At 43.6% G+C, this 12,136-nt stretch overlaps 5 protein-coding genes across 5 annotated transcripts; 1 reads left to right on the top strand and 4 right to left on the bottom strand.

The window, feature by feature from the left end:
- Positions 1–1,055: 1,055 nt before the first annotated feature.
- On the bottom strand, positions 1,056–1,430 carry O0I10_002185 (uncharacterized protein; the record flags this gene model as incomplete). Its single annotated transcript, XM_058482271.1, has 1 exon — positions 1,056–1,430. The coding sequence occupies one exon, from the start codon at positions 1,428–1,430 to the stop codon at positions 1,056–1,058; it is 375 nt and encodes a 124-aa protein (XP_058346769.1).
- Positions 1,431–3,342: 1,912 nt separating this feature from the next.
- O0I10_002184 (uncharacterized protein) lies at positions 3,343–4,434 on the top strand (the record flags this gene model as incomplete). Its single annotated transcript, XM_058482270.1, has 1 exon — positions 3,343–4,434. One exon carries the CDS (start codon positions 3,343–3,345, stop codon positions 4,432–4,434), a length of 1,092 nt encoding a protein of 363 aa, XP_058346768.1.
- Positions 4,435–6,360: 1,926 nt separating this feature from the next.
- On the bottom strand, positions 6,361–7,376 carry O0I10_002183 (uncharacterized protein; the record flags this gene model as incomplete). Its single annotated transcript, XM_058482269.1, has 5 exons — positions 6,361–6,641; positions 6,828–6,915; positions 6,980–7,048; positions 7,105–7,193; positions 7,274–7,376. 5 exons carry the CDS (start codon positions 7,374–7,376, stop codon positions 6,361–6,363), a joined length of 630 nt encoding a protein of 209 aa, XP_058346767.1.
- Positions 7,377–7,945: 569 nt separating this feature from the next.
- On the bottom strand, positions 7,946–9,347 carry O0I10_002182 (uncharacterized protein; the record flags this gene model as incomplete). The annotated part of the gene is made up of 2 exons (XM_058482268.1): positions 7,946–8,443; positions 9,309–9,347. The coding sequence occupies 2 exons, from the start codon at positions 9,345–9,347 to the stop codon at positions 7,946–7,948; spliced, it is 537 nt and encodes a 178-aa protein (XP_058346766.1).
- A 478-nt stretch (positions 9,348–9,825) lies between these two features.
- On the bottom strand, positions 9,826–10,352 carry O0I10_002181 (uncharacterized protein; the record flags this gene model as incomplete). The annotated part of the gene is made up of 3 exons (XM_058482267.1): positions 9,826–10,020; positions 10,066–10,191; positions 10,260–10,352. The coding sequence occupies 3 exons, from the start codon at positions 10,350–10,352 to the stop codon at positions 9,826–9,828; spliced, it is 414 nt and encodes a 137-aa protein (XP_058346765.1).
- Positions 10,353–12,136: the final 1,784 nt, after the last annotated feature.

The following is a 12,136-nucleotide window of genomic DNA, read 5'->3' as shown; positions in this document are numbered from 1 at the left end:
CGAAGGGATCACGATTGGATCAATCATGCACGGTAACTCGGCCTTCCGATTACAGTTTCGATTCCATGGGTATCACAACAACGCGTGTAACATGCCACAGTCTTGTGCTTCTGGATTGCACCAGGGAACGTGCGTCTCTTCATTCACAGAAACTCACAATAATGGGAGTATGGAATAAAGATTTTGATGTTGATGATGATGTGATATGACTGGCTGCATATGGATAACAAATGACAGCAAATGATCACTAGCTTATGCAAAACTTAGCATGCATGTTGTATTGTGGACAACACTGACAGCATCATCATCATCATCAGCTGGATGAGAAACAACTTGTTGGATTGGTCCTTTGATGTTGGTCTTGTGTGTGTGAGCAAAAAGGAAATTGCTCAAGGATGAGACAGGGTAAACTTTTAGTAGTAGTGTTTTCACTTTGCCCTTTCATAAATACAACTAGGATGATGCTCGCTGATAAAAGCTGGGACTACTATGTAGTCAACATCCTTAAGCAGCATGCTGATTTGCATATAGGGCTCCTTGTTATCATGTCAACTTGGCACATGCTTCAAGTCAAGAATGCATTGCAGGACATCAGATCATCTTTTACCCGTAAAGTATGTGTGGACATCAAATGATCTTGTCATTAAAGTTTTGGAATCCCTTAATGGAACGTCCCACCGTTGTGGCAATTCTTGGATTTTGCTGCCCAATAGGAAATACCCGGAAGCGATCAAAAAAATGGCTGTACCAACACATTCCCAGAACGTTGTTGCAAGGTGTTTTTGTTTTGAAAAACAAAGGAACAACGGAGATGATCATGGGTTAAAATCTACCACGCGTACTCTTTGTTCACGAGCATGCATGCAAATGATGAGGAGGTATATTGTATAGATTGATGAAAAGAGTAAAAGAAAGCGGGATGGATGATGATGGCTAATATTACAAAAGAGGAAATAGTAGTAGAAGGGATGAGAGTGGTAAATTACAATGAACGTGCATGGATTAAACAAACGAAGGCGATCGTGATGATTGTAGACAATGTCATTAAGAATGGGCTACTTTGAGCTTTTTGAAGCCTGATTGCTGTCTTTGATCTTTGGATGCACCCATAGACGCCTCAGGACGTTGGCAATATTGCTAGGATGATCGTTCTTGTAGGGTGGTTTCTGCCATGGTTTACAGGAAGGTTTGCTCTTGCACAGATCCGGGTGATCAGATTCATCATCATGCCGCACCAAAGGATCAAAGATACATTCAAATGTACATTCAAGTTTGTCTTGTTCAATACAATGGATCACTGGAGGTTCTTTGCTGATGGTCACCGTCAATGACTTTTTCCTCTTGGATGATGGTGATGGTGATGTTGCTTTACGAGGCTTAAAATGATTCAGTGCGAATGCTCCTCGAAGTTGTGAAATTGCAATTGCCATGATGTGTCTGTTATGTATCGAGAATAGAGAGAGAGAGAGAGAGAGGGAAAGTAGATGTGAGCAAAAAGGGCGATCGTGGAAAGGCCTTCTTCTTATAGGGAAGGGGGGTTGGTTGGGGGAGGGAGAAAATTCACACCACGCCTAAGCTAGTGACACAGGATGCTGGTGGTTCCATGGATAGACAACATACCCTTTTTCCTTTAGCAGATTGTGCCATGCATCTATCAGCATGGCTATGTGTAACAGCGCAAAAGATTCTTGCATAATCTTACCTCATTGCCGCAAAGCCCTTTTTCTATCCAAGGTTTCAAGGGCAAAGCCCAAGGGGGAAGTAATGGCGGGTACGCAAATGTCAGGCCACTTGCGAAAGACAACCTCCTGATTTCAGATTTGTGGAACGATACCAATGACAGCAGACATGTTCCGCTCGTATAATGAAAATTCCTGCATTTTGGATCACACGACTTTTGTACAGCCTTGTCAAAATCACGACAGCAGATCAGCTTTCATTGTCTTCCACTACTAGTACGGCATTCATTTTTCTTTCATGGTGATATGACCGTTAAGTTGATAGACAAAGAAAAAGAGCGAGCCAAAATTTACTACCTTTATTGTACGCGAATCTCCATGGCAACATGAGTTGCTGGATCCCATACAAAAGCAAAGTGTGAGTGCAATTGTGTGAGGTTGTTGAGTGCATGGATCTGTATGCCAAGAATGCAAGATGCATGAAACAATGACTCCGGCTGCTGACTGAGAGCAACATTGATACACAATGTGAGACGCTTAAGTACGCATTTATGCACATCTCTGAGCTAAATCGCCTTTCTCCTTACCACACATTGTCATGGATATGCATGCATCCGTTGCCAACCCTTTAACGTGTCTTGAGGGTGGCTGCTAGCAATGATACATGCATTTGATGAGGGGGCTCATTATTGCAAGAGCATGTTACAAAAGGAAAGCGTTTTACATTGCTGTTAATCTTGGAACTCAAATGTGTGCATACGTAAAGTAACTCCTGATACATGCCATGATGACGGTTTATTTAACTACTGTCGTCGATATCTTTAACAGTATGTTTGGGGGGGGCGGGGGCGATGAGTGCGACCCCAATGGGAATTTTTAATTTGAGGACCAGTAGTTCCAGGACTTGAGACAAGCGTTGCTTCTCTTCCTCCCTTTCCTCCTCATCCCCATTCACGGCATCCCATCAAGGTAATGCTCTTGTTGATTGTGAGGCATTGGGTATAGTTCTGAGTATTCACATACAGACAGTGTATCCAAGTGCTGTAGTCAAGGTGATATCGTCGTTCTTCTTGTTCGTTGCTATGCAGCTCTACGTTCGATGCAACAGGTACATTCAAAGCCCCAATGCAGCAACAAAACTTGTTCCATTGACGTATTAGCTTGTATAGAGGGCAAGTTTGCTATCAAGGCGTTGGCTAGTTTGGCGTCTTGTTTCGGCTCAAAATCACTACACTATGGTTTTCGGTTTCCAGCAACCCAACAACAAAGGTCTTTATGTGTATGAACAAAGGTATGTGCAGCGAACAAAGACAATGGAAAAGGCGTTTATTGTAATAATGAATGCTGCTATTATTGAATAGGTTCTTGGTCAGGTAGTGCAACTTTGGGCATCATCTCTCATTGGGTTCGACTCCCAGCCTGTACCTTTTGGCCACTTGTTGATATAGCTATTAGAGTACCGTTAGTGATGCCCACGAATGCGTAAAAATATATAAATGATAAGGTGGCAAATTAGCTTCCATGGAAACCCATGTACTGACAAGGATGGCCACGCGAAGGCTTTGCCGTCACCCTCTCATCTCTTCCCGTTTCTCCTCCCTTCCCCCATTTCCCCCATACTGGTCTCAATCATCACTTTGTGTTATACACAAAGGTCCATGCCATGCCACCCAAAAAGGTCCATACCATGCCACCCAGAAAGCCACTGACAACTCCATTAAAGCCTTCCAAGAACGAAATTGCTTGCCATATGTTTGGCCAACCCAACCCAGAGGAAGAGATCCGTTTGTTACGCAACTACTGTACGAAACTCATAGCAAACGAAGAATATTATCTTCGAGAACTCGCCAAATACCGCCAAGAACCACAACAGCAAAGAGCTCACCATAAGCAGATCAAAGACGCCGTAGCACAAGTCTCGATCAATCAGCCTCATCCAGTACTTCTTACTACCCATCGAACCCACCAAGAATCCCAAGCACCCACCAACGCCATTACGAAAGCTTCCCAAACACTCAACGATCTTCTACAATCTGCTCCAAAGCCTGAAAAACAAAATACTACTTGCATGCCACCACTCCCATCACCAGTAAAAAAGACTACTGACACCCAAACCCAGTTGCCAACCACGACCACCTCTCTAGCAAAAGAAGGCCCTACAACTCATACCACTCCGTCACCATGCCCACCATCCCGAACCTCCTTCAAAACTGGACAACCTCCCCAATCTATCCCTGAAAAATTCAGGAGTACACGAACAACCCCTACCATCAATGCAGCGGTCCAATTTTTCAGAAAGCCCGAACCCACCAATCACCGTTTCCAATACCTATATCTACAATGCCAACAACGAACACCACGCAATGAAGTGCGTGATTATCTCCGTGCCCTTGACATTAACCCCAACCGTGTCCTAGATATCTCATTCCCAGCTCGACACGTTGTTGGTCTACTTCTTCATGTAGACTATGTAACCCATGTGACCCAGCAACTCAAACAACATAAGCTAGTGTGCCTCAAAAACTTCAACCCAATTGATCCACAACATCTTCAAGATCCATCCTACTCTTCTCTCCCAACAACGGAACGTCAACAAGTCGCGATACGTTGCCAACGCAACCGTTGCCTTCGGGCACTATCCTCTCTCCATGGAAGAGTATTACATGCAATTGCTTCGGCCTTCCAATCCAATGGATGGCTCACGAATACCGACATTACGCATGTCCTTGCAAAGACTACTCATATCAAGATATGATGGATCCACCTTTATTTTGTTTTCCCTTTTATACCAACTTGCTCACACTCCCATTGAATGACACCCCAACCACCAATTTAGCTTCTGGTACCCTTGCCACCTTCTGTGTCACCACACTGTCACTTACACAGCACATCTCTTGTGACCAATTCCCAAACTACACACCTTCTTGTTCCCCCACATTTTTTCCTGTAGCCTCACAGGTTTTTAGTTCCCCAACTTTTCAGATCGGGCTAGGGCAAAAAGCTGATATCAGCGCGTGCTCAATTCGTAGCCATTTAAATAAACTTATCTTAAAACCGTCACCCTCTCCCCTGAGTATGAGCCTCAGTCCATATACTCAGAAGATCCCCCTGGTCATCGCTTGGTACAATGGTTATCACAAGAGTCTACTGCCATACCATCTCCTTCTGATTCATCTCAAACTGCTTCTCGCTAGATCCCTTTTATTATTTTTTCTTTATTTCTTTGTCTTCCCTTTTCTCGCCCCATCTTATGATTGTTTACTCTTCCCACTTCTGAACTTACCAACCATACTCTCACCTTGTATGTGTTACCCTTCTACCCTACCTTTTTTCTATTGATCCTATACATCTACCCTTAGTAGTTTTACCTCCATCTCTTTTAACCATCCGGTACTTCTCCCTTTTGTCCTGACGCATATAAGGTTTTCAGTACTCTTGACTTGCTGGATCGGGCTAGGGCAAAAAGCTGATATCAGTGCGTGCTCAAATCGTAGCCATTTGAATAAACTTATCTTAAAACCGTCACCCTCTCCCCTACGGTGCACCGAGCCGGATAACGGGGGCTGCCATTGTAAACAACAGCATCTTCTATAGGTGCTGCTCGAGCCAACATGTTCGGTCTGATAAAAGGATAGCATCCCACGCCCACAGAGGCCGACCCATAAGAGCAAAAAGCAATACATGATCCCATATCTACCACAAGGCCACTGAGTAACAGTCTAACTTCCAACGGCTAAGGCAGTAATCATTAAATGCAATTGATAGGGCCAAGATAGGGCTGACCACACTGTCGCATGTAAATCATAGCTGCCAACGATGCTTTACACAAATGAGCAAGGCACCATCCCGTTCTACCCATAGCAAATAAACATCCGCCATATCAGTAGTTGCTGCCATCAAGCGACCTTTTTGGGTTGGCGTCATCAGAGAGACACATCATGCACTGCAACAAATAAATCCGGTCTTGATGAAATAGCATACGCGAGGATATTGACTTGCCAAGAGAACGTCCAAGGTATCCATACAAGTACTTGAGGAATGAGATCCGCCATGGCACCGATAAAAACATTGCTCTGAAGATCCACCGATAAAAAGACGACTTGCAGGTAGCTGATTTCCAAAACCATGGAAACGGTATCCTTGACAACCACAACTATAAGATAGAGATCGCTTGCTTGCTTCTGAGACACCCACCCAAATTCAAATGTTGATCTTCGTCTTCGAATTCAATAGGATTCGCCATTGACAACTGTAAGGAGAGACTTTGATGGCACCAAAGAGCATGCGAAATTATAGCTTGATGGAATGATGGGCCTATAAAGCTGCATATCACTAATTTATCGTTGAGGTAATGGTAACAATACTTAGCCAGTGTCATATGAGAATACACGATGTTTCACGCCACCCAGTAGTCAGGACACATTTCCTTGCTGTAGAGATGTCGAACACAGTGACCAATTCTGATAGCCGTTTCTCCAAACGATACTTGATGATGAATGCCATGAGAGATGGATACATCTTGACAGCACCAAAAGGACACGTAACATTGCTGTTTGTTGCTGATGTGATATATCCATAAGATACGTGCGGTGAAGAGAGCTTTTGAAATCAATTGGCCAATAACGAGAACACCAGAGGATCAAATAAATGTTGTTGACACTAAAGATGTGGGCTCTGTTGTTCATTGCTGCTTCTTGTTTGTAGCTGATATGATCCACCGATAACAGGCATGCGTAGCAGGATATCCATTGAAAGGGTTGTCAACAACTAGGACCACAATAAGACGAGATACAAATTGGTGACACCAAAAGGTATAGAACTTGTTGCCTTGCCGCTGCAGATGCAAATAAAAGGAAGTGTCCAATAGGTGGTACAGTAACGAAAACCATCGAACGATGTAATAGGGCAAGCTGACACTGAAGGATGCTGTCGACGTTGCTCTTTGACCCTGACATGATTCACCTATAAAAGATGCACGGTAAATAAACAGTTTCCCGCATCCATAGAACGATACTTAGCAATGATAGCTGCATCCATGAATATTCCAAAGGACCAAAATACAAGTAGTTTGCTGAATAGCACACATACTATAATAAAAGAGGGGGTTGGTTGGGATTGGAGCCAAAAAACGGGTCATCCACTATTTACCAATGAAAGCCATATGAATGAAACCCTGTCGACATCCAATGATAGCTGCATCCATCAAGAATCCGAAGGGAACAAGATAAGTAGCTCGCTGAATAACCCACATGAAAGAGGGTGTTAGTAGGCATTGAATGAAAGAATGGATCATTATTTACCAATGACAGCTGCATCCATAGAAATCCCAATGCACCAGAAGACAAGAAGCTTGCTGAATAGCCCACATCCTATAATAAAAGAGGAGGTTGGCAGGCGTTGAAGACGAGAACGGATCATCATTTACCAATGATAGCCATACGCACGAAAACATGTAGGCATCCGATGGCAGCTGCATCCATAGAAATCCCAATGCACCAGAAGACATGCAGCTTGCTGAATATCCCACATACTATAATAATAGAAGAGGAGGTTGATTGGGATTGGAGCCAAAACACGGATCATCCACTATTTACCAATGACAGCCATACGCACGAAAACGTGTTGACATTCAATGATAGCTTCATCCATGAAAACCCAAAGAACCAGAAGACAAGTAGCTTGCTGAATAGCCCACATGCTAAGATAAAAGCGGAGGTTGGTTAGGATTGGAACTAAAAAACGTATCATCCCATATTTACCAATGATAGCCATACGCACGAAAACAGGTTGACATCAATGACAGCTGTATCCATGAAAACCCCAAATGACCACGAGACAAGTAGCTTGCTGAATAGTCCGCACACTATAGTAAAAGAGGATGTTGGTAGGCATTGTAGAAAAGAACGGATCATCATTTACCAATGATAGTCATATGCACGCAATCCTGATGATATCCAAATCCAGCCGGTTCTTTGCAATCGTCCACTTGTTGATAAGGCCCGCTACGGTGGTACTCGGCTTGAAAGCGATGGAACGATACTTTATGGGCATATGCAGTGAGAAGGTTGAGTAATATTGATACCACCAAAGATAGCATACTTACATGATGCCGAAGAGCCCTTACAAAGAGGGACAACGAGACAATCCTTGCTGCCCAAGACCACATGCAAATCGAGAAAGCATTGTGCATCGAAAAGCCCAAACCAGATCCTAGCTGCGGAGTGACGTACATATGGCTAAAGAGCGATGTGAATGGCAATCGTTTTTCATTGGAAATCGAATGCAGCTTGACGATGAATGCCTTGAGGAGATGCATAAATGACCTTGGCAACACCAAAGATGTCAACGCGGGTTCTCATTGCTTGTTGATGACATGATGCATCCATAAGACACGTATAGTTGTAGAGATCCATCAAAGGAATCGCCAATAACCAGAACCACCAAGAGATAGAAAGGTTGCTGATATCAAAGATATACAAGTTGTTCCTTGCTGCTGATGTGATCAATCGATAAGAGACCTTCATTTCAGCATGCCCACCGAATTGCCGATAACGAGAAGAACCAGATGATGGGAAAAAGCTTGATATGACACCAACGATATGGATGCTGTCACTTGTTGCTGATACAATCCACTCATAAAAGACGTTCATTGGCTGACATTCCCCAGAGAAATCGCCCGTTGCTTGGTAACCAACCACCCGAGACGCAATAAAGGTTGACACCACCAAAGACATAAACACTTCCCCATGGATGACATGATTCACCTATAAAGGATGCACCATAAACAATTGTCCAAACTCATACAACAATACTTAGCAATCATAGCTGTGATCTTCTAAGCTCCAAAACACCAAAAGACAAGCAGCTCTCTGCAATAGTCCCTCTAAATAATGGTAGGCGTTTCAGCAAAGGTCTCCAAAAAGCACGAGAGTCCTACATACCTGAACCATGGTGATCAAAAGGAATTGCAACCAAATACACCATCCGAAGGCAATACAATAATCAACCTGCAGCGCCAAGGTATGCCACCATATGTACCATACTCTCATTGGATCCTGAAATTGGCATCATAAGAGATATCCACCTTCTCTCTGTAGGCAAGGAAATCAATAGCCGTACTTGGATGGAGGCCGTGCGCACAGCGGATGCCTTTTCAAATTGGCCTTGCCATCGCATCTTGAGTCACACTGTTTCCGGGCCAAAATTCCCCAGGAGAGCACAGTACTATACAATGACATCCTTGACGTGCAGCCTTGATAATAATAGTATCGCCGAAAGAGGCTCTGCCACTGTATGGCGTTTGGTAAGTCCACTTGAATCCAATCAATCCCACAATGAACACTCTTACCTTGTAGTATTTCTCAATAGCATTATTGCCTCAAATAAAGCCGTATCTCCATGCCATCCATATTGTCTTGCTGCTGTTTCACTGTAAGTCTCGTTAATTCACAGGTTTCGCTTTGTAGATCCAATACCACGCATACCATTGAGCCAACCATACAGCCTTCTTGCTTTGAGATCCGTATCCTGTTGCTGCCAGAGGTACCATCATCCAACATGTTCACCTACCATAAACGCAATGTGAGATAAGAAGCAAACCCACCCCACACGCTTTTGTTGTCAGCATACCCAAAAGAGGCAATGTACAGACGTCTTGAGAACTCCCATTGTGGACGACTCGGTAAGGAGACACACGACGCCCTGAACCATGGTGATCACAAGGAATTGCAACCAAATACACCATCCGAAGGCAATACAATAATCAACCTGCAGCGCCAAGGTATGCCACCATATGTACCATACTCTCATTGGATCCTGAAATTGGCATCATAAGAGATATCCACCTTCTCTCTGTAGGCAAGGAAATCAATAGCCGTACTTGGATGGAGGCCGTGTGCACAGCGGATGCCTTTTCAAATTGGCCTTGCCATCGCATCTTGAGTCCTTGCCATCGCATCTTGAGTCACACTGTTTCCGGGCCAAAATTCCCCAGGAGAGCATAGTACTATACAATGACATCCTCGACGTGCTGATTGATCAAAATAATCGCCCAACCAGAGCCTGACCTAATATTTCTTTCGTAAGCACACTTGGAGGGACAAATTCCATAATGAACACTCTTACCTTGTAGTATTTCTCAATAGCATCATTGCCTCAAATAAAGCCGTATCTCCATGTCATCCATATTGTCTTGCTGCTGTTTCACTGTAAGTCTCGTTAATTCACAGGTTTCGCTTTGTAGATCCAATACCACGCATACCATTGAGCCAACCATACAGCCTTCTTGCTTTGAGATCCGTATCCTGTTGCTGCCAGAGGTACCATCATCCAACATGTTCACCTACCATAAACGCAATGTGAGATAAGAAGCAAACCCACCCCACACGCTTTTGTTGTCAGCATACCCAAAAGAGGCAATGTACAGACGTCTTGAGAACTCCCATTGTGGACAACTCGGTAAGGAATGCACACGACGCCTCATTGGGTCTTGTATAGACGAGACAACACCAACCTACACGCAAACTTTAGTACCACAATGTTCGACTTGAACAATAAAGGAATTGCAGCGATTGAACTTACATGTTGTATTGGAATGGAAGCTTGTGTCATGGGTAGATCGCGCACGTGCTTGTTGTAACTGAATGTGTCGCCATTGACCATCTGTTCACCCATTGACGGTGTGCATTGTTGGCAATGCCAGAAGTGAGTGGTGTGGAGAGTGTAAATGGAGTTGGTCTTACCTTGCATCGTTGTGAAGCGGGAGTGAGAGAAGGTCGTCCCTTTCATTGTTCCTGATTTGTGCACTCCACGCCGCCCCGCTTGTAACAGTGTGTGTGCCTTAACAATATCCTTTACACTTGGGCCAATAACGACAATACGAGGTTTCATGTGAGTATTGGTCTTCGAACAAGCACATCATAACTTCCTTACTGTGAGAGGGCGATCGGCGTCTATCATGTCCATGTGCATCGACTCGTTTATGCAGCTAGATTCCTAAATTTGTACAACCAACGCGCGACCTCCCCCTACCAATCGTAAAAGAATATGATATCAGCGTATAAATTCATTGTCATTGTCATGCTGGGTACCTTCTTCATCAATTAGCGATCATGTATAATGAACAAATACTGCAATGTTTTGCTGACATGGCTATTTTAATGGCAATCAATATCATCACTATCATGCAAAAGACAATACCAGCAGCTGTTGTAGTACTTTTTGGTTTCGTTTAATGGTGCAAGTCGTACGACCTTTTCTCGTAGAGTGTACGTGTGAAAGATGGTTGCTCTCTTTTTGGGAGGTGCTGCTCCTTCTTTTGTCTCCTTTGATACGGTGCTTAGATGGTAACCAGCTGCTTTGAATATGCACATAGCAATATCCCCATAATCTTGGGCCAGTAAATCGTATAACTAAGTATCCAACTGAGCATAGCGTTGTAGTCACCTTACTATGGTCGAAGTGCTATTAGGAATGAAGTAAAGCCAATGCATAACCCCTACTGCAGCAAGCCATGTGAGCGCGTATAGTTTATTGTTGTCATCCATTCTTGAATTTTATCATTGGGCCATTTACAGGTCATGTAGTGTGCAAATCACCTTATGCTCGACCGATAATAGTATCATCATTGTTCAATATTACCTCCTTCAATGATGAAATGCGCCATGTTTTATCAACATCTGCGATGATACTACAAAAGATGGTGATTTACGTATATAGCGTACTAAGGAGACTTTATACAGGATTTCCCAAAAGAAGTGGAACATGAGGATAATGATTTCGTGGTTAAGGTGATTGGTTTCGTGGGTGATGATTATTTGTTCGTGGCTAATGACAAGTGAGTTCGTGGATGGTGGTTTTTGGTTTCGTCGGTAGTGCTTTTGGTTTCGTGGATAGTGCCTTTTGAATTGGTGGGCAGCGTCTTTTGAATTGGTGGGTAGCGCTTTTGATTTCGTGGGTGATCATAAACTATTCTATGCAACAGCGTACATCAATCAGCAAGTCGTATGCAATGTTGACCAGCAATACAGCGTATGAAACGTTTATTATCACCCACGAAATCAAAAGCGCTACCCACGAACATTAAAGTCATCCTGCGCGAAAATTAAAGTCATCCTTCACGAAATAAAAAGCCGTGCCCACCAAACCAAAAGCGTCACCCACCAATTCAAAAGGCACCACCCACCAATTCAAAAGGCGATACCTACGAAACCAAAAGCGTTACCCACGAAACTAAAAACCATCACCCACGAACTCATGTCATTAGCCACGAACAAATAATCATCACCCACGAAACCAATCACCTTAACCACGAAATCATTATCCTCATGTTCCACTTCTTTTGGGAAATCCTGTAAAAGGATGTTTTAATACGATATTTCTGTTCTGGCGAAGCTCTGCTGTAATCTCATGGCATAGCTCCAAATCCCCTAAGAACACAAAAAAAGGTCACGTGACCC

The sequence above is a fragment of the Lichtheimia ornata genome (assembly GCF_029851405.1).
Source record: "Lichtheimia ornata isolate CBS 291.66 chromosome Unknown scaffold00006, whole genome shotgun sequence".
NCBI classification, from domain to species: domain Eukaryota; kingdom Fungi; phylum Mucoromycota; class Mucoromycetes; order Mucorales; family Lichtheimiaceae; genus Lichtheimia; species Lichtheimia ornata.
The sequence above is the reverse complement of the archived record's forward strand: the minus strand, read 5'-3'. Positions and strand labels throughout refer to the sequence as shown.